This window comes from Manis javanica, chromosome 3, assembly GCF_040802235.1.
Source record: "Manis javanica isolate MJ-LG chromosome 3, MJ_LKY, whole genome shotgun sequence".
In the NCBI taxonomy this organism is placed as follows: Eukaryota; Metazoa; Chordata; class Mammalia; order Pholidota; family Manidae; genus Manis; species Manis javanica.
Genome location: NC_133158.1, coordinates 160,510,146 through 160,530,808, shown reverse-complemented (window position 1 = coordinate 160,530,808; position 20,663 = coordinate 160,510,146). Strand labels below are relative to the sequence as shown.

Genomic DNA, 20,663 nt, shown 5'->3' with positions numbered 1-20,663 from the left:
TATTTATGGATTTGACATAACACTGAGAATATTTCCTCCTCATCTATCTTGTGAAGTGAACTTTAGTTAGGGCAAGGCCACGTCTGCCCATGCACTTTGTGTTGTGTCTACCACAGCTTCCAATGCGGACATGGGCTGCATACCATGGAGCACAAGATAGTCTGGCCTCTGTCTCCCTGTCAGGTGACAATACGTGGCCCTTGGCAGCCGTGGCTCGTGCTGATAACATGCCTCTGGCATCTCGCAAGCCTGTTGGCAGCCTGTAGACGCCTCAGCTCCTACGATGGGAAAGGAGGGACCCAGTGGAAAGTGAGGACAATTTAAATAAAATCCTCTTTTTCCCATGGGGGAGAAATAGTAAAACCAAATTCAAAACTGGCAACATTAAAGTACTACATATATTTTTGTCAGTCTTAACATTTTTTTCCTTCTCTTTTTTCTAATAAAATGATTCAATACTGACCCAGAAATGTTCAAATAAAATATCACACTGCTAATGACAAAACATGATGGCTTTACCTGAAAGGAGCAATTGAAAGATTTCCTTTGTCACAAGAAGGTACAAGAGGAGTGATTATCATCAAAGCCCTGCACTGCTTCCATTGTGGAACGGAAAAATCGCTGCACTTCTCTATCAAGTCAAAATTGCTACCTGTGGTATAATTTCCAGAAAAATAATTACAGGATGATGGACTGTAACTTAGAAAAATCACAAATGAAACAATTGCATGTGCAGAACAGGGGACATAAAGGAGCCGCCTAACACTCAGCTACATCCATTTACTCAAGATTAAATGAGAATTATGTCTGATTTATAGCCTAAGTGGAAACTTTTGTTTATGGAGACTGAAGACTTTCTTATGTATTAAAATATGGCTGTTGCAACTAAAATGTATTACACAATCATACAAAATAACGCATATTGTGTTTACTCAGAGATAATAAATAACAATGAATACTAAGCACATTACATAATGCTTTCCTTTAAAAGATCTAGACATCAACGGATAGTAATAATAATAATAATAAAGGTTACATTATAGAGCACTTTTCTGAGTTTTATGTTAACTCATTTAATCCTCAAAACAAACCTATGAGGTAGGGACTTCTATTAGTCCCACTTTGCAGCTGACAGACTGAGGCACAGAGACTCTAAGGAACTTCCCTAAAAGCACACAGCTAGCAAATCAATAAATCCTGACCACTGAGCCAGACTTCTTTCTACTTGATAAAAACCGATAGAGGAATGCCGAAGTGTATCTTTATTTGTACCAGAGTCATGTTCCTGAAAAGGCACCTGTAAATCAGAAATGTAAAAGCAGAACCAGATAGGAATATAAGCTCTGTGAGAACTTGTCAATGGTGCACCCCCAGTGTCCGGGACAGTACCTGGTCATGGGAGACTCTGAACATGTGATGAGCAAATGAATCTAGATGGAAATAAGGAGAATCTGACAAAGTGCTTTGCAATGACAAAGTGCTCCGCTGATATTTTTAAAAATTGGATTTTAGGGGAATGTATTTTATGAATGCATTCTAGAAGAGGAGGGGTCAGCCTCTGATTCTTTGTTTGTGGAAATCCACATGCTCATTTCTTCTTAGAGTGAAGATGAAATAAGAAAGCATTCCCATTTAACAGAAATATTATTAGAACTTTTATAGGGAAAAAGAAAAACCAATCAGTGATGCCAAAACTCTTGTAGAATGCTAGGATTATGGTAGAAAACTTGATCATCATCTTGGGACCCACAACTTTTCACATTCACGGTGGGGGACCCAACATATTTGGTCAATTCACAATTTCATACTTGCAGCCACTTCTCAAGGCTCCAGAAGAGTCTTAGTCCAGGTATAGAATACTGCTGTGTATTTAGGCCACAGAGGCTGAGTAACTGCACTATTGCACTATTATAATCATGCTTTGGCTCTGAGAGGCAAGTGAATAAGTTACCATCAGTACAAAGCTGTTTTAATAACTGGTCACCTTTTCCAACGGATTTAGCCAAAACAGAGTATAGTATTTATTATTCCCATTATATGAAAGAAGACATCATGGAAGAACCAAGTTATGACCTGAGCAAAAGAGAGCTCATGCTTCCAGGTACTGACAGCATTCCACTATATTGGTTGTCACCAAGAAGTCATGGGAACAGAGGGTTACAGGAAGCTAGTGTTTTCTTTCAGTGAATTCTAATTTCATCTCCCTTAGGTGGTAGTGAAGGACTATCTACAAGATCTTCCTACACCAGCACCTGTGAGGACAAGAATGACCAGAAGTCAAGCTGAGCATCCAATGGGTTAGGCCCCTGGGTGGCAGCGGTGAATGCATTGCTGCCCAGTGGGAGCTCAGTGACTCCCTCCAGCGGCTTCTTGGGCGGCAGCAGTTATAATGGCATGTGTGCCCTTGTGTGGATACCACTGGGGGTGTAATTAAATTGAAAAGCACAATTACTCATGTCTGTTTCAAATAATTTGAAATTTTGTTGCTTTCTGAAACCCTCTGTGGAGTTATCTGGTTACATTTTGCAAGTGGTTTTAATTTATGGTTCCCTTAAAGAGTCCTCCTGTTAAACCCTGGGGATGCCAAGGTCTCTCTTTTCTATGCTAAGAACTACCTTCATTTCAAGGGGCTTTGGGGTCATGACTCATCTTAATGAGGCAAATAAACAAGACTTGATGAGGGCCAGCCATGCCTACCCTGTTTGCTGCTGGGCCCACAGTCACCAGTGTATTGCCTGGCACATAGTAGGCACTCAACAAGGTTGACTGAAGGATATCTTCATTCTCCTGTTTGCTACTGAAAGTAAAACACACGCTACCTGTAGGCTGGTTAAGCTGTAGAGGAGTCAGCAAAGAAGCTGTCACATGACTATTACTTGTAAGGCACACTTACAACAAGAGCATCACGCACGTTTTAATGCTACCAGAACTCAGCAGACGGAACACCTGGACCGGGACCCGTGGCACCTTCAGGACATCAGCCTGCTCTTTGCTGACGTGAACGCTGACTCCAAGTCCATCTGTAACCTTGGATGCGCCCTCCTTTGGCTCAGTTGCCTTATTTATAAAATGGGGACCACAGAGCTAAAAATCCTTGTTCTTCTGAGAGTTTTTTGTGAAGCAAACTGAAGTCATTCACAAGGCCACAGTACTACCCCAATAAATTATTCATGGTCGCCTCAGCTAGTCAGAAAAAGAAAAACCTGTAATGCAGCTATCATCATTTAAAATGGAAATTGCTGCTCACAATATTCATACCTATGATTTAAAATAAATGTGACTATGTGGGACATAATGAATTCTGTCAAGTTTTAGGAGGGGAAGGTTTTACTCTTCCCCTTTTGTTTTTTAAAGACTACAGTGACATTACATTTAAATCCATTAAATACTTGGTTCTAAGTCTCATTTTGACCTGATGCTCATGTTTACTTTCCCTGGAATGCAGCCCCAGCTTGTCACACTTCAGCACTGGAGGGGGTGGGGGCCTGGTTTCTGCCACTTTCCTTGTCAGACTCTTTAATGGAAAGCCCAGGAGGTGCAGCACCCACACCTCTGCCGCGGGCCTTCCATCCTGTTGGTCGCACCTCCGTGCACCCTTCTTTCCAGATCAGTGGTGGGAAGTCTGTCCACGTGTCTTATGTAATTCTGTCCCTGTGTCAGCTTGCCAATCCATTGTGCTTTCTTTACACTTATGTAAAATGTTGGCAACCACATGATAGCTCCTTATTTTCAGTTAATGGCACACAGGAAAGAAGTGCTAAAAATGATTCTAGGCTGCCCTTCCCTTTTTATTTTGGAAAAGGTCATTCTTATCCTGTGCCATTCACATTTGTAGGACTAATATATACACATGCTTATGGAGAGAGATGATAAATGATAGCATGGAAAGAGACTGTAGGAAGTAGACAGTTTGGCAGGATCATTAGTCATTTATGAATAAGGCAACCTAAGATTCCCTTGCCAGCGGTAACATTGTGAATCTAAGCAAATAATTTTATCTGATGCCTTAAAATCTGAGTAAGAGTGTATCAATTTCTGCTTCTAAGCTGCTCACTATGAGAGGTGGTTAGTGTGGTTTATAGGAGGCTCTAAAATTTTGAGTTCTGTATACTAATAAAATCAACATATGTTTGGTGAGATAAGATGTATTCAGTCAGCCCGACAGAGAATGGCTTCTAAGCCTGAGCCAGGCCTGACTGTACCACATCAGGTGTGCTGATCAAACCTAAGGAAGGATGCATCAACTATAGGAAGGAGGTCAGTGAGGCAACAAGGGTCCAAGTATGCTTGGAGCTGTCCCTGCCTGGGAAGAGGGACCCTGAGCTGGGGGATGGATGCCTACATAGCGTGTGTCCTTGCGTGCCAAAGGACAGCCTGGCTGAAACGCTTAATTTATCCACTCTGCCTTGCTCTGCTTTCAGACTCACTTAGCAACCTTCAGATAATTAATTGGATTTTCCTTCTGTATCAGTGTCTAGAATCAGGTGCCCTGGACAGAAAATACTGTTTGCGTGCTGAATCCATTCATTCATTCAACAAAAATACTTATGGAGTGTCCACCATGTGCAAGTCACTGTTTTGTGCCCTGAGGAACATACCAGTGAATGAAAACAGACCTAAAACCTGTCCTCAGAAAGCATATGTCCTGATTTGTGGAGACTATTGAAACAAATAAAGCTTATACTATGTCAGAACGTAGTAAGTGTTATGGTGAAAAATAAGGCAGGGAAAGGGTGCAGGAGTGCTCCTGTTGGCACAGCCAATTTAAGCATTGAACCAGGAGGTCTCATCAACAAGTTGGTGAGAGAGGTAAAGGAGGGAAGCATGCAAATATTTGAGGGAGGAGGATCCCAAGCAGAGGGAAGAGCCAGTGCAAAAGCCTAGAAGCAAGAATGTGCTTGGTTTGTCTCAGGAGGGCCTGGGGGGCTAGAGCAGAGGGAGCCAGGGAGCAAGGGTAGCAAAGGGGCCCAGAGGGACACTAGGGACCAGACTGTGACTTGAGCCTTCTCATGACTGGGAAAGGGGATTCCTCCCCATGGGATGTACATAATGATTTAGGAATCTGATGTCTGGTTTATGCTTGTGTCTCCTTTGAGCTTGGCTAGAGTGCATCTATCTCTATGAAACGAAACCAGTCTTAGAGTCTTTGGTATATTTGACTTCCTGTTATGCCTGGAAAGTTGTGGACCTGACTCAAAAATTTGGTGATTCCCTAATGGCGGCATTCTTAGAGCCGCCACCAGCCAGGACTGCCTAATCTTATCACTCTCCATATCTTCAACAGATGTTTGAGATGTGAGCTCTGTACTGCATAATGTAGGCAGTCATAGTACTCATAGCTTTAATAGTGACTTTATAAATACTGAAATAGGGTTGTACATATAGAGCAAGGGATATCATAGACAGAGTTGTCAATGATGAAGTTCATTTACGTATATTTATGGACTTTAGAGTAACACTGATCTGGGCTTGAATCATGGAATTGACACTAGCTTTGGAACTTTAAGGGAGTTAAGTTCTCTGAGACCTTGTTTCTTCCACCTCAAAGAGGGTGGCTGTAAGAATTAAATAAAACAGAAAGCGTGGTTATAAGGATTAAGTGAAATATGTACCCAGTGGCAAAGACACTGGTGTGCAGTGACACACTTCCCTTTCTCATGTCTTGCTTCTCAATTTCTTCTGTGCACAGTATGACTCAGGATCACTACCCACATTGAATCATGATAAAATCTTAATTAGTCATCAATTTGGCACCATAGGCTTCCAACACGCTCCTGAATGGGGAGCCCAGACTGTTTCAGCAGAGGTCAGCACAATCAGCAGTCCATTTGTGCTGCGTTGTACTCTTTAGACCCTCCCTGCCCCCAACCTTCTGCATAGCTGTGGAAGTGAAATGAAACTGTACACATAGCACTCAACACAGAACTTGGCCATTGTTCATCCTCACTGAATGTTCATTTCCATTATTTTTATTCTCCTGTAGCTTTTTGAATATGGGAATATTGAATATGGGAATTAATTATGCTATAAAAAAGTAAAAAAGAAAACCAAACTATGTGAGCAACAGCAGCTTGTTTTATTGGTACCAGTGTGAATTAAGAGGGTTTTTCTATCACTGGGTCTGAATATTGGGATAAAATGAATGTGAATTGAGTACTGTGAGGCTCAGTTTTATGTGTCAGTGTGGCTAGGCTACCCAGCTACTCAGTCAAACCCTAATCTAAGTATTGCTGTGAAGGCATTTTGAGGTGTAGTTAGCATGGATAATCAGTTGACTTTAAGTAAAGGAGATGATCCTCAACCATAGGAGTGGCCACTATCCAGCTGGACGGCCTTATGAGCAAAACTGAGATTTCTCCAAAGAAGAAGGAATTCTGCCCCAAGACTACAGCACCAGCACCTGCCCAAGAGTTTCTAGACTGTGAGTCTGCCCTACAAATTGTGGACTTGCCATCCCTACAATCACACAAGCCAATTTCTTTAAATAAATCTGTATATGCATATGTATGTGTGTGTGTGTGTGTGTGTGTGTGTGTGTGTGTGTGTGTGTGTGTGTGCGCGCGCGCGCATGCGCATACATCTACTGGTTCTGTTTCTGTTTTTCTGGAGAACCCTGATGGATACAGGAGCATATGAAGTCTTGTTTCTTTTTCTTTTTTCTCTTGTCAGTAATTCTTTATGATGCCTTATTTGCATGATGGAATTCTACGGAAAGGGAACTCGAACAATTCTAAGTTGCATAATCAATTTATTTCAGCCTCACAACTCTTTCCTGGGTGAGGGTTGGGGGGATCATCCTGCACCGACGGCAGCTGGCAGAGCCTACCTGTGGTTCATGGGGCACATCAACTGGGTTCTTGGTGGACAACAGAAACAGTGGAAATGCCAAGGGGAAAATTTGTCTAGAAAATGAAGATATATCAAGAGGACACTGAGTGGAGACTGGTTGATGTGCCACTCTCTGAGTATGAATTCAGAACATAACTGGGATATGAAACCTTGGCTGTCTAAGTGAAAATATATTTGTGTAGTGATGGTAGTACTGCAATTTCTAGAATGAATGCTCAGGAGGCCAAAGTACGTGAGAAGGGAGATCACTGAGAGTGTAAATCTGCCTTCAGTTTTTGCTAGTCTGTCCCTAATGCAATGGAAATAAACCCTGGTGAAAAGTGAGACAGAAACCATGACATTGTGGGTAAAATTGTAGCATTTCCAGAATCTCTTGCCTGACTTTAATGCATTTCCATATCAACAGGCATTTCTAAGGGCTGGAGAGAGGTAGTTCATCTCCTTATCAGTAGGTAACTACCTGGGCAACCAAGGGCTTATCTGAACCTGAGAGGTTGGGGGAGGATTTGCTTGCCTCTGCCGCGGCAGAAGAGAGAGACCCTGGACAGCCTTTTTGTAAGTAATAAACGGGTTCTAAACTTTATTTTTCCCTTTGACTGATTTTTGGTTTCAGCTACATATTTTGCCTGGGATTTCCTCTCCCTGGAGTTACATCTGGCGGTAGTCAGCAGGACCTCTGAAACCAAAATCTGTCTCAATGGGTGTGACCTTTGGGCAGGCTGTCCCTAGAGATGATGGAGAGATGCCTAGAACCCCCCCTACAGATAGTGGGGAGACGCCAGTGCATGCAGCGGCAGAGGGTACAGCTTCACCCAGGAGGCGCTATCTGCGGGGCTTCCAATTTGGGAGCCCCTAGAGGGGTGGGGCCTTCCTCAGAACTGGGGAAGTTTGGAGACACTGGAAGCTGCAGAATTAGCCCTCTGTGAGACAGAAGACTGCTTAGAGGCCCTGAGAGGCCATGTAGCAGCTGGGATTATAAGGGTCTCTTCCTTGAGACAGTGGAAAATGTTACTGAGGAGAGAGAGAGGGTGATACAGGAGAGTGAGGGCTATCGTGGAGAAAGAGAGGGTTATTGAGAGGGTTATCGAGGAGAGAGAGGGACTTCAGCAGAAGAGAGAAACACTTCGGCACCGCTTGGAGGAGCTGGGTGATGACCTATGGTATGCCCTTGAGGAGAGGCAGTTATTGAGAAGACAGATTGCTCTCCTGGAAGGTTCCTTAGCAGCGGTGATGGGGAGGCAGCAGGAGAGGCCGCGTTGCAGGAGGCTGTGGGGGAGGGGAGGAAAGCGCGGGGCCTTCAGCCCCGAAGATGGTGGAGGAGCCGGGGGAGAAGATGCGGGGAGCGGGGGCTGTGGGCTGATCTGCCTACGCCACTGCGTGAGGTACCAGCCTCTCCTGTATTAAAGGCCCGCTGGCTGTAATTAAAAAAATAAAAACAAAACAACCACAGGCTCTTCAGGACAAGGAGCTCCCCCCTCCCCAGGTTGTGGAGCACTCCATGCTCTGTCCCTATGCCCAGGATGAGCTGGTGAACATGAGCGTCTGGTATAGGCAGAAACCATTGGAATCTCTGCCTATGTGGCTTTTACATCTCTGGGATATGGGGGTGGGTACTGAGATGAGCAGACTGGCTTCCCTGAAGACTCACCTTTCCCTCTGGCAGCAGTTACAAAATGCTCATTCTGCCTCAGAGAATTAGACATTCCTGGAATGGCTGACAGCTGCCATCAGGGCAGTTTGGCCTAATCAAGGTGATTTAGCTGGAAAATGTATGTAGAACACCAACAGGTATTGCGGGAATTGGGCATGAAAAATGTCATCTATAATATGGACCCCCAGGGCCCTGATGAAGAGTTGTTCACTGTAGGAATGAGAAACCTGGTGCTGCATACAACTCTCCCATCTCTCTTTGGATCCCTAGTGACTACTCTTGCCCCCCCACCTAGGGCAACCCATAAAGGCTACTGGTACTTAAGCAGATCTGGGAGAGGTTGGAACAATAAAGGCACAGGGGGAGGTACAGGCCACAACTGAAAGGAGAAGTGAAAAAGGCGCCGTGAAGGTCTCGAGGACCCAGATGTGGGTTGATTTGATAAAGGCTGGGGTAGTGAAAGAAAAACTCGATGGGCAGCTCAATAGGATCTTGTTAGAACTGTGGCACCAATTAAAGACAGAGCAGCAGTTCCAGCCGCTGAGGTCCAGGACACGGAAACCAGAGGCAAAGCCCCATGTATGGCCTGTGTCCCTGCAAAACTTCCTGGAAGACAGTACTCAAGATTTGCCTGCGCGCTCACCCCCACAGGAGGACAACTGGGCATCACGGTTCTACTGAGGGGAGGGTCAAGGCCACCACCTTGGGGGACATGGGGGGGACCAGAGGCCACATGTAGAATAAGCAATTCATTGGTTCCCTGTGAATATACAATGTGTCCTGGTGCTGGTGGACACAGGAGCTGAGTGTTCTCTGATTTACGGCAACCCTGAGCATTTTCCCGGGACCCCTGCATAGGAGCTCCATAGCATAGATGACTATGGGTGTAAGACAATTAGAGGGAAGAACGCCCAAATTCCATTGGGGATAGGGCGTTTACCCCCAAAGGAGTATACTGTATACATTTCTACCATCCCTGAATATATTTTGGGGGAAGATATCTTTTAGGTCTGTGGTTACAGACCACTGAAGCAGAGTTCAGACTGAGGGTACGTGTGGTAAAGGCAGTTCTGAGGGGACATGCTAACCACTTACCTGTCACTCTGCCTGTACCTTGGCAGGTGACAAGTACTAAACCGTATAAAATGCCTGGGGGGCACAAGGAAATTGGAAAAACTGTACAGGAGTTGGAGAAAGTGGCATCATAAAGCCCACTCATAGTCCTTTTAATTTCCTAGTGTGGCCAGTAAAAAAGCCAGACGCCTCCTGGTGTCTGACCGTGGACTACAGGGAATTGAATAAAGCCACACCCCCCTTGCATGCTGCTGTTCTCTCCACAGCAGCCATTCTGGACACACTCAGTAGCAAGATGGGCACGTACCATTATGTTGTAGACCTTGCTAATGCTTTCTTTTCTATGGACATAGCACAGGAAAGTCAGGAAGTTTGCCTTCACATAGGAAGGCCAACAGTGGACACTCACTATCCTTCCACAGGGGCACCTCCACCGTCCTACCATCAGTCATGGACTTGTAGCCCAGGACTTGGCTACATGGAAGAAACTGCAAATGGTGTGGTTGTATCACTACATTGATGAAATTATGCTCATGTCTGATTCTCTTTCAGATTTAGAAGGGGCAGTTCCTAGACTGCTGCAACATCTATAGGAGGAAGAATGGTCTGTGAACAGCACCAAGGTTCAAGGACCAGGTCTATGTGTAAAATTCTTGGGGGTTGTCTGGTTGGGTAAAACTAAAGTTATTCCTGAAGCAGTCATAGACAAAGTCCAGGCTTTCCCTACTGCTATCACTGTGGCAGTGCGACATGAGTTTTGGGTCTTTTGGGCTACTGGGGATTGTTTATCCCACACTTGGCACAAATTCTGAAGCCCTTATACCAGTTGGTACAAAAGGGAATCAGGTGGTACTGGGATGAGACATGTGTAGCTGCCTTTACTGCTACTAAGTGAGCAGTCAGGGCCATGCAGGCACGGAGTATAATGGATTCATCAAGGCCCTGTGAACTAGATGTTCATGTAACCGAAGATGGTTTTGGATGAGGTCTTTGGCAGTGGCTTGAATGGACACACCAACCTATAGGATTCTGGTCAGAACTGTGAAAAGAAGCAGAGGTCTGGTACACCTTGATAGAGAAGCAACTGGCTGCCATGTAGCATACCTTGCTGACTATGGAGACCATCACAGGAACAGCTCCAACTAAGGTAATAACCATCTATCCCTTCTCAGGGTGGGTGCAAGACTGGACCCAAAGGCCACGGAGTGGTGTGGAACAGATGCCTACACTGGCCAAATGGAGTACATATTTACAGCAGCATAGTGCCTCTCTACTAGCCCCTTAAGTGGAGAACTCCAATGCTTATTGGGGCCAGTGACCTATACTAGTGGAAAGCAGGAAGAACTTGCTTTTGAGCCATTGGTAGCTGAGATTCCTTATCAAGAGGGAAAAGCCCCTGTACCTAAAGATGCTTGGTACACAGATGGCTCCAGTTGTGGGCAGCCCCCAAAGTGGAAGGCTGTGGCTTTCCATCTTGAGACAATATATATAGAGGATGGAGAGGGGAAGAGCAGCCAATGGGCTGAGTTGTGGGCAGTCTAGTTCATGATCACCCAGGAGCATTCCCCTATAGCTGTCTGCACTGACAGCTGGGCCATCTATTGGGGCTTGTCCCTGTGGCTACTGACATGGTACCATGTCAACTGGATGGTTGGTCACTGGCCTCTTTGGGGGCAAGAGCTGTGGCAAGACCTATGGGCCTCTTGTCAGACTAAGACAGTTACCGTATATCATGTGACTGGCCATTTCCCTTTGGCATTCCCAGGGAATGATAAAGCAGACACATTGGCCCAGGTGCGCTGGCTAGAAGGAAAGCCTGCCTCTGATGTGGCCCAATGGCTACACCAACGTTTGTTGCACATGGGGCAAAAGACAGTGTGGGCTGTAGCCTGTTGGTGGGTCTTGGCATTGACCTTTGAAGAAGTCAGCTGAGTCCAGAAGGAGTGCCTTGTATACTGTAAGAGGAACTTACACTGAGTCCCACAGCAACATGTGACCACAGTAAAGGAGCCAATACCCCTTGTCAGGTGGAGATAGACTATATTGGGCCTCTGCCCATATCAGAAAGATATTGGTATGCCATGACTTGTGTGGACATGGCTACTGGACTATTGGTTGCTTTTCCTGTATGCCATGCAGATCAGCAAACCACCAAGAGGGGCCTAGAACGTCTTTTTTCAGCCTATGGTGATTGAGAGCGAACAAGGCACCCACTTTACTGGACATGCATTACAAGGATGGGTGTAGCAATTAGGAATAAAGTGGAAGTTTCATGTACATATAACTTTACTGGGGCAGGCATGATAGAGATGTACAATGGTTTGTTGAAATCTGGCCTGAGGTTGGGACACCAATAGTCTACAGGGCTGGTCAGTTCACTTATGGACAGTGCTACAGCATTTGAATGAGAAGCCCCAAAAAGGAGCCTTGGGCCCTGTGGATATGCTAACACATATTGCTGCCTCTCCTATACAACTTTAAGTGCAAACCAAAGAAGAGTTATTGGAACGTGAATATGGCCAACAGAGCAACATCCTGCTGCCAGCTCCTACTGCATTAAACCCTGGAGACACTGTTGAATGGACATGGCCCTGGACATTTCAACACATGGACCAGTGATGGCTAGCCCTTCTGGCACCTTGGCATGTGAAGTGGTGTTGGGATGAAGGGGGCAATCTCGTGGGACTGGATTTTTACCTGTGAGATCTGATGCTATCTCTGGGTAGATAGTGTCAGAATTGAGTCGAATTGTAGGATACAGATCTGGTGTCCAGAGCATTGTTTGGATGTGTGGGGAAGCCTCCCTCTTCCCCTTATCCCTCTCACCCCAGTTGGAAATTGGGCCTAGGAACCCAAAAAGACATTGTTATAACCACACAGCCTTTACATGAACTCCTTAGTATAATTTTTATAACTTCTACAAATTGGCAGGGAAAATTACATCTCCAGAACAGAAATCAACCTGGAACATAAACCAGCATAACAGGCTAAGAGCCAGCTTCCCTTAGGAGACCAGGAAGGCTTCATGTTTAATGAGATATTAGAACCTCCAAGAAACTGTTAGTGTCCCAGATGGATTTTTTTACACTGTCCATAAAAGCTCAAGGATTGAGCAAGGCAAAGTATCCATCCACAGAGAGCAGAGCTATGGCAAAACAGAAATGTGCCTCAAAAACGTGTATTTTTTTTCTTGGTATGTTCTACTTTTGCAGAATTGCTTTCTAATTCTCACCTTATTTTCCTTTGGCTTATCTCTGCAATCTTCAATTGGCTTCTCTTCACTTCATTTTTTTTTTCTATATAGTCATTCCTCAGATTTGCTTTCCTTTCCTTTCTACTGTGAATTTCCTGTATTTCTCTTGCCTCCTCCCCCCTTTCCATTTTTATCTCTTCTTTATGTTATTCTTTGAATTTCTTTTCCCTGTTCTTAATTCTTGCTCCTCTCCCACTGATCTGTTGTGGCTTTAATCATTGCTTAGGTGCTTTGAAATCACCCAATGACTGACAGTTTCTCCCTGAAAGGAGATGGATTTGTGACTGTGGAAAACTAATTACCAAGACCCAACACATTCAATTTTCAGCACAGGACTTTTCTTTCTTCCTGGTGCTTTCGCTTGGGATTAGCGATGGACCACTTACTGCAGCTCACAATGGCAAAGCCCTTTAGGCCTGGCTTCAGCCCTGTGAGTCACATGGCAAGGTGTTTCTGAGCCACTATTTTTGCACTGATCACTAGAATTTTCAAATTGCTTTTCACTAAGAAAAGCTTACTCATGTTCTGCCTGGAAAACAAAGTACTGTTATTTCATAATGTGATGACTAGATTCATTCTTCTCCTCAGACCATTTATTCCCCCTGCCCACCTCCCCCCACTCCTTTCATTTTTAACAGTGTGAAACAAAAGCATACAAATGGGTTCTTGGGAGAAGGAGAAAGGAGCTATGTCTGGTGACCCTGGGCAACTCGACCAGAGGTAAACTCTTTACAAAGGGAAGGACAGTAAAATTAGGGAAACAGATCAGTCCTTCAGGGTTACATGATCTTATGACCTGGCATTAGGAAATTCTAGATTGCCATGAGTACGCCAAATTCACTGACTTCGAGAGACTTCACTTCAGCACTTTGTAACACTTAAGTATGGACTACACAGCTTTTTATTTTTGGAAATCATTCTTTTTGATAAATTGGGTCGTGAATTCGTTTTACCTTTCTGTGTTTCTTGAAGAGCAGGAGCGCGCACCTCAGTGATGAAGTGCTTGAAGGTCATCTCTGCCAGGTGGTGGGATGTGGGAACTCACCATTATCAAAGGATACTTGTGGTCAAAGCTATACCACATCCTGAAGAGCCAAGCACTCTCCGTTTTGGTTGTGCTTTTATCCAAGCTGTTTGCGTCCTGGAGAAAGACAATAGAAAAAGGCATTGGATAAATAATCAATATACAACATTGCTAGATGAAAGCAACATTAATATATAACACACATAATATATTAATATGTTTTCACTATAAAAATACATGTCAAACCAAATTAAATTTAACCACATTAAAAGAAAACTCTCTAGGTAAGAGGCATCTTCATCTAAATGGTAAAGCAGCTGCCAAGTAAATTAGCTCATAGATCTTACCATGCAGATAAGACTCTTGTGGCACAATTTAACATTTACTTTTCTTCATAATCCCTATTTTATTAATCAGCGAAGAAATGCCACTTTTTGACATCAATAAAAATGGTATTTCTGTTAGGTTGCTGTTGTGTGATTTTTGCAGTTTACGTCCATCAAATTTGGATGGTACTTATTTATGACTTACAAAAAGGTCAAGACTAAAGGGTTAGTAACAGTCTAATAATTGTTAAACTAGTTTCACTCATTTTCATTTTGATAGATCACCACCAAAGTTGGCTAAATTTTGGTATCTTCCTGCTTCAATTCTTAAGAGTCTTCAAACAGATATTCCTGGTAGGAAGTCTGTAATAATTCGATACACTTTTCACTCATTTTTTTTTAAAGGGCCACAGTAGGAGGGAAGAAGAAAAGAAATTAAGAAGGACAGAAGAGAATAGATTTGATGGTGTTTATATGACAGCAGAGGATGAAAATGTGAGAAAAAGGGAAGAAGGTGAACATTTTGTGAACTTTAGAGACAGATGATAATGAATATTGCAGTGTGGTGGAAAGGAGATTCAGGATCATTCTGACGTTTGTGTATCCTATTTTGCATATTAAGAAAAGAGAATTCCAGGCATTATCAGTTGTAATTATTTCCATCATTAAAATCATTTATATCTTAATAAGGACTTCATTGCTTTGTTTGGGCCCACAGTTTCCATCCCCAATTTGTATCATGAGCTCACAATCCAGGAATGATGTGAGCATCCTCCAGATCCCATGGAAGACAATGGCGATCCAGTGGCTGACTGAACCAAGACCTTAGATGGACGTGGACCCAAGCTGATTTGCTTTCATTAATCTTATTTACTTTTTGCCCACTTCCAGGCAGTTCTGTTGATGGTTAAGATAAACAGCCAAACACAAAGAGTGGTATTCTGCTCTCTGAAACATGTGAACCAGCAGATGTTGGGTCCCATCCCCCACAAATAAGATGGGGATACAAGACAGCTAAATGTGGTCCATTTCTAGACAGCCATTCATCCTTTGTCTAAAGTGGTTAAAGCAGAGACTCACAGTAAAATTAAAAGTCAAACTGGCAATTCTTCTCATTTCTTATTTTATGAGCTCTAATTTCAAACCTTCTATAATTTCCCAAACAGTGTTCCCTACTATGCCACTGTCCTATATGTGTTGATGGAATTTTGTGGCAATTGTTCAGGAAAAGATGGGTTTGACAGTATTAAGGAGGCTTCTTACATATAGGACTTCTCAGAGTCTTTCATTTATAAACAAACATTGTAAATCCTCAAGAGTGAGGTGTTTCTCTAGCTTACTTGGCCGTGGAACCCATTCCTCATTCCCAAGCCCCACCATGGGCCATCTATGATCTTTCCATAGACTTTAGACTTCCACAGATCTGTTTTCTGATAGACCCGGACTGCAGTGCCTTGGTACCTAGCATTAGAATTTATTCATCATATTCCCCCCCAAAAGGAAATCAGGGTGTCCAGTTCAATTTCCATGCTTCCTTGAACATTTCTCTAGCTATTTCTACCCCAACAAAGGTACCAGATTTGCAAAATCACTTTTGGATAAAGTGCTCCCTTCACTATTTTGCATATCTGCAAGGTATTTCTGAGTCACCATCTCCCCAACAGCACATCATGTTGGCGCTCAGCTGGCCGAGTAAAACTGCTCACCCTAAACTAAACTAGTTAGGAAGGCTCTGGTCCAACAGTGGGAGGTTGTCCTTTTTCCTTTTCTTTAGGAATAGTAGGACTTAGAGAATTTTATCCATCAACAGGCACAGGTAACTTTTGATAGCCGATCATATCTACAGACAAGACAGTCATTGAAGAAAACATAGAAGTCGTATAGAGCAAATGCCTATTTGTCTGGCTGTCTCTTTTTAAGTAAATGTGGGCTGTGTAGTTGTGAGCTCGGCCGGCATTCAGGGGCCCAGGATTCTAGTGCCCACTCTGCTGTAGCCCTGCTGAATGATGTTTGCAGTAATGACAGTCCCCAGCTATTGAATGTTAAGTCCCAGGCAGCGTGCTAGTCACATCATCTGGTCATTAACTTTTTCAGTCTTCACAACAGTGCATCCAGGTAGGTCATGTTATACCCTTGTTACAGACTGGAACCTAGAGAGGCCCAGAGAAAGGAGAAGATGATTCCAGAGCCACAGAGCTAGCAAGTGGCAGAGTTGCAGTTTGAACGTAGGACTTCTGGACTCCAAAGATGATGTTCTTTCTGCTTATATCTATCTCACTTAGTCTTCAAACTTTGAAAAGCATGGACATTGTATGATAGGTTATTAGGCTGCAGTTACCTGGCCTGTAAAATGAACTGAGGAAATTGGACTGGTGGTCCCAGAGGTCCTAATCATGGGAAATACTGTGTTTTTCTTAATGACAGCAATAACAGATAATACTTCTTGAACACTGACCCTCTGCCAGACACTATTCTAAGTGCTTTTCATATATTAACTATTTTAATTCTATTAACAATTTGAGGAAGTATGTTCTATCATTATTTTTACTTTACAGGTGAGGAAATGAGCAACTGGGGCAGAGAGAGGTTCCCAAGCACACTTGTGGCCCCTTAGTGGCCAAGATTCCTCTCATCTAGAAGGGGGCCCAGGGTGTAACTGGGGAGCAAATTAGGGCAAAGGGACACCTGAATGGGGATGAGGCCAGGGTACTGGGGTATCCTTGGAAGCTATTGAGATAGAGCAGCTGCCTATAGCCCAAAACGTAATGAAAATGCATGGCCGCTTCAGCTGGGTGAGCTGCTGATGGCTTTGAAAGTGTCCCTACAGAAACTAACCCTCAGGGTTAGGGTTTCTCTAAACTCCTAGATACTGGTTTCAAGGACTTCCCAAGGTCTTAGGAACCCTCTGTGCCTTTCTTTCCCCCTTCCCTCTCCTTTTGATTTTATATGGTTTCCTTAGGGGAAATATGTCAGAACTCACATGCACTCCTAAAAGAGCTTATACTCTATTTCTGGCAAAACTTCCAGGAATATGTTTTGTTAGCTGGTAAAAGCAACATATATTAGGTAGTACTTTGGAAAAATGTTAACAAATGTAATCTTTTCTTCAAACTTTATTTTACATGGGAGACCTGAGTGGTAGAAATAGACTTTGTAGAGAAATAGACTGAGTGCCAATGAAAATAAAACATGGAGCATGTTTTTGCAGGTGAGAGAAATGCCACTGATGACCCGGCACCAACTTTTTTGCTGATCTTTGATAAAATTTTCAGTGTATATCTTAAATATCTAGTGGCCCAGTTCTGGATCCATTCATTCATTTCTCTGAAGTTACTGATGACTTAATAACTCAGTTATGAAAGGCCATCAATAAATGAGTAGAAATAAATGAGTTAGTCTACTGTGTGCTCTGCGTGTTCATTGGGGGTTGAAGATAAATGTGCTAAGGGAAGGCCAGCTTTTGCAGTCCCCCTGGAACAGGGAAGATATCTGATGAAGCAGCACAGAGGGCAGGGCCCTGATGGGCAGAGGACAGCAGGGAGCAATTTACCTGGCTTATTCTGAAGCAGAGGTCAGTTTGCACCAAGGGACAATGGATGTGAGCAGTCATTAGAAGTAGAATCTGAAACTTGGTGGTATTTTCTTTATTACCAGCAGTAATTCTCTTTCAAGTTCCTTTATCCCAGAGTGGCAGTGAGGTGTACATTGGAACAGAGGATCCAGAAATGAAAGACCAAAATTTGAGTTCTGACTCTCTATTGTTTACTCTTTAATAACAGTACACTTACCAATTCTGAGCCTCACATTTCACAGCTGTAAATGGGAACTGGAGAGCTTGAATCTTAACTTTTATTTGCCTTTGGTATTTCTAAGAAGCAAACTGTTTGGTATATGTGCAGTTTCTAGTTTTGTTATCCTCTATTTCTGGGAAAACGTAAAAATGACTGGGACATTTGATATCTTTCTTTTTTCTCTTAAACAAAGGACTAGACCCTCTGAGGTTGGGAAACGACTGAGCAGAGTAGGTAGTGAGCAGTGGTCTTTCAAGTGATTCTTTTGCCCTTCACGCCATCCCAGAGAGGGAGCGACAGGAAGGTTGTGAAGGTGCTTTGTGGCTCATGACTATTGTGATCTCTCTGAGAACACAAAAGGCTCTGGGCAGAAATCTCTGAAAACCAGACACAGAAGCAAGAAGGGACTGTTTGTTGTATTAACCTTAATGAAAAGCAATTAAGCAAATGTTGCTAATCATCAGGGAAATGCAAATCAGAACCACAATATCACCTCACACCAGTCAGAATGGCCACTATCCCGAAGACAAGAAATAACAAGTGTTGGCAAGGATGTGGAACAAAGGCAATGTTGGGAATGTAGATCAGTGCAGCCACTGTGGAAAACAGTATGGAGGTCCCTCAAAATACCAAAAATAGAAATACCATACAACCCAGTAATTCAACTTCTAGGAATTTACCTGAAGAAAACAAAATCCTTGATTCAAAAAGATATATACACCGCTATGTTTATTGACAAATTATTTACAATAGTCAAGATATGGAAGTACCCAAAGTGTTTCCATCAAAAGATGAATGGAGGAAGAAGATGTGGTATATATACACAGTGGAATATTATTCAGCCATAAAAAATTTGTAACAGCATGGATGGACCTAGAGGGTATTATGATCAGTGAAATAAGCCAGGCAGAGAAAGACAAATGCCCTATCATTTCACTTATATGCGGAATCTAAAAACAGAACAAAATAGTAGGAGACTCACAGATACAGAGAAGTAACTGGTGGTTACCATGGGAGAGGGGTAGGTGGGTAAAGTAGGGGAGGAGCATAGGGAGACACAAAATCTCAATCACAACACAAGCCGGTCACAGGGATTAAAGTGCAGCATGAAGAATACAGTCAGTGGCTCTTTAACATTTTTCTATGTTGACTGATAGTAACTGCACTAGTTGGGGTGAGGATTTAATAATGTGTGTAACTGCTGAATCACTGTGTTGTATACCTGAAACCAATACAATATTATATATCAACTCTACTTCAGCAAAAAATAAATAAAGCATACCATTAAAAGATTAAAAAAAAGAACTAAGCAAATGTAATTATATTACTCTATCAATATTCAAGTGTGGGGCCTTTGTTAAGTGAACAGGGTGAACTCTGCTCTGGGTTAATCAAATGGGATGGATCCTTATTTCAGGCAGATTAAATGGATTAAGAGAGAGAAGATTTTCCTATTTCTCAAGATTTCACATTCAATATTAATGTTAGTGGAACTTGCATGGAATGATAATAGAGACAAATATTTATCCTAACAAACCTGTAGAACTCTTATGGGTTCCCAGGTACTTTTTCAAGCAGTATGTGTGAATGGAATTTGATAGCAGTACTTTTTCCACCTTAAAGTTTATAAAAAAATTACTCTAGGTCCAGTATATGGTGTTACAAATTGCAGATTGAATACATAAACAGAAAATGACAGATCAACTTACAGATAAGAAAGAGTTCACATCATCTCATTGTCCTTGCTTCACGGTTTAACTAATGCCTGGTTTGTATCATAACATAGCTAGCATGCTCCTTTATATACATGCACATAAACACACACACGCACACATGGAAAATGCACATTGGAGCATCCCTGCTCATTCTGTCCCCTTGTGACAGCGCCCCAAACTACGAACGCCATGCAAAGATGAGACTCTCATTTAGCCTTGTGATTTGAGTATATACTATTATGTATTTGTCTGAAAACAAAACAGAACAAAACAAAAGTGTTTTTCTCTATGAAACTACTTCCAAAGGATATAATGACTGGCTATGATAGGATAACTGGTATCATAACATATATGATAGAACTCAGGTATTGGATAATAGGCAGCAAAGGACTATATGATCCTGGAGAGAAGGAAAACAAATGGCATGAACCATGCTCTTCCTGACTTCCTGCCTGGAGACCCTTTCCCACTTGCAGTACAGGAGGGAGAGTCCAAGTAGAGAACAGTTCGAGCAGAGAGCAGGAGTTGAACTGAGTTGAGAAACTAGAAATTGGAATTTGGATATTGCTAAAGTGGCTGGCATCTTTTTTTTGCTGTTGTGGTTCTTGGGAAAGTTACTTTAGTTTCCTCATTTTAAAAATGGGATTTATAATAGATATCTTGATTGGTAAAGGTAAAGATAAGATGTGATTATATACATGGCACCTTATGCATATAAAGTGCTTACCAAATTGTAGCTGCCATCTTCACCCCCCTTCCTCTTCCTCATTATTATTCCTAATTTTTAGAACATCTAATTGCAGAATTTATAAGTAAGATAAAATATACATAATTTGGTCCTAAGCAGTAAAAAATTACTGGGGAATTATACTTTTAGATGTATAGCCATAGGTAAGTATAATCAAAATAAAATCATTGTTAACCAAGAAAAATTCAAGATATTTTCTCTGAAATACTCATTTTATTTTTTTCAAAATACT

General features: G+C 42.7%; 1 protein-coding gene across 1 annotated transcript in view; it reads right to left on the bottom strand.

Annotated features, from left to right (window-relative positions):
* Positions 1-20,663, bottom strand: part of SLC9A9 (solute carrier family 9 member A9) — a 544,320-nt gene that overhangs the window by 81,689 nt on the left and 441,968 nt on the right. Inside the window, exon 14 of the mRNA XM_073232241.1 lies at positions 13,889-13,968. Within this exon, the coding sequence (XP_073088342.1) occupies positions 13,889-13,968 (80 nt within the window). The remainder of the gene's footprint in view (positions 1-13,888; positions 13,969-20,663) is intronic.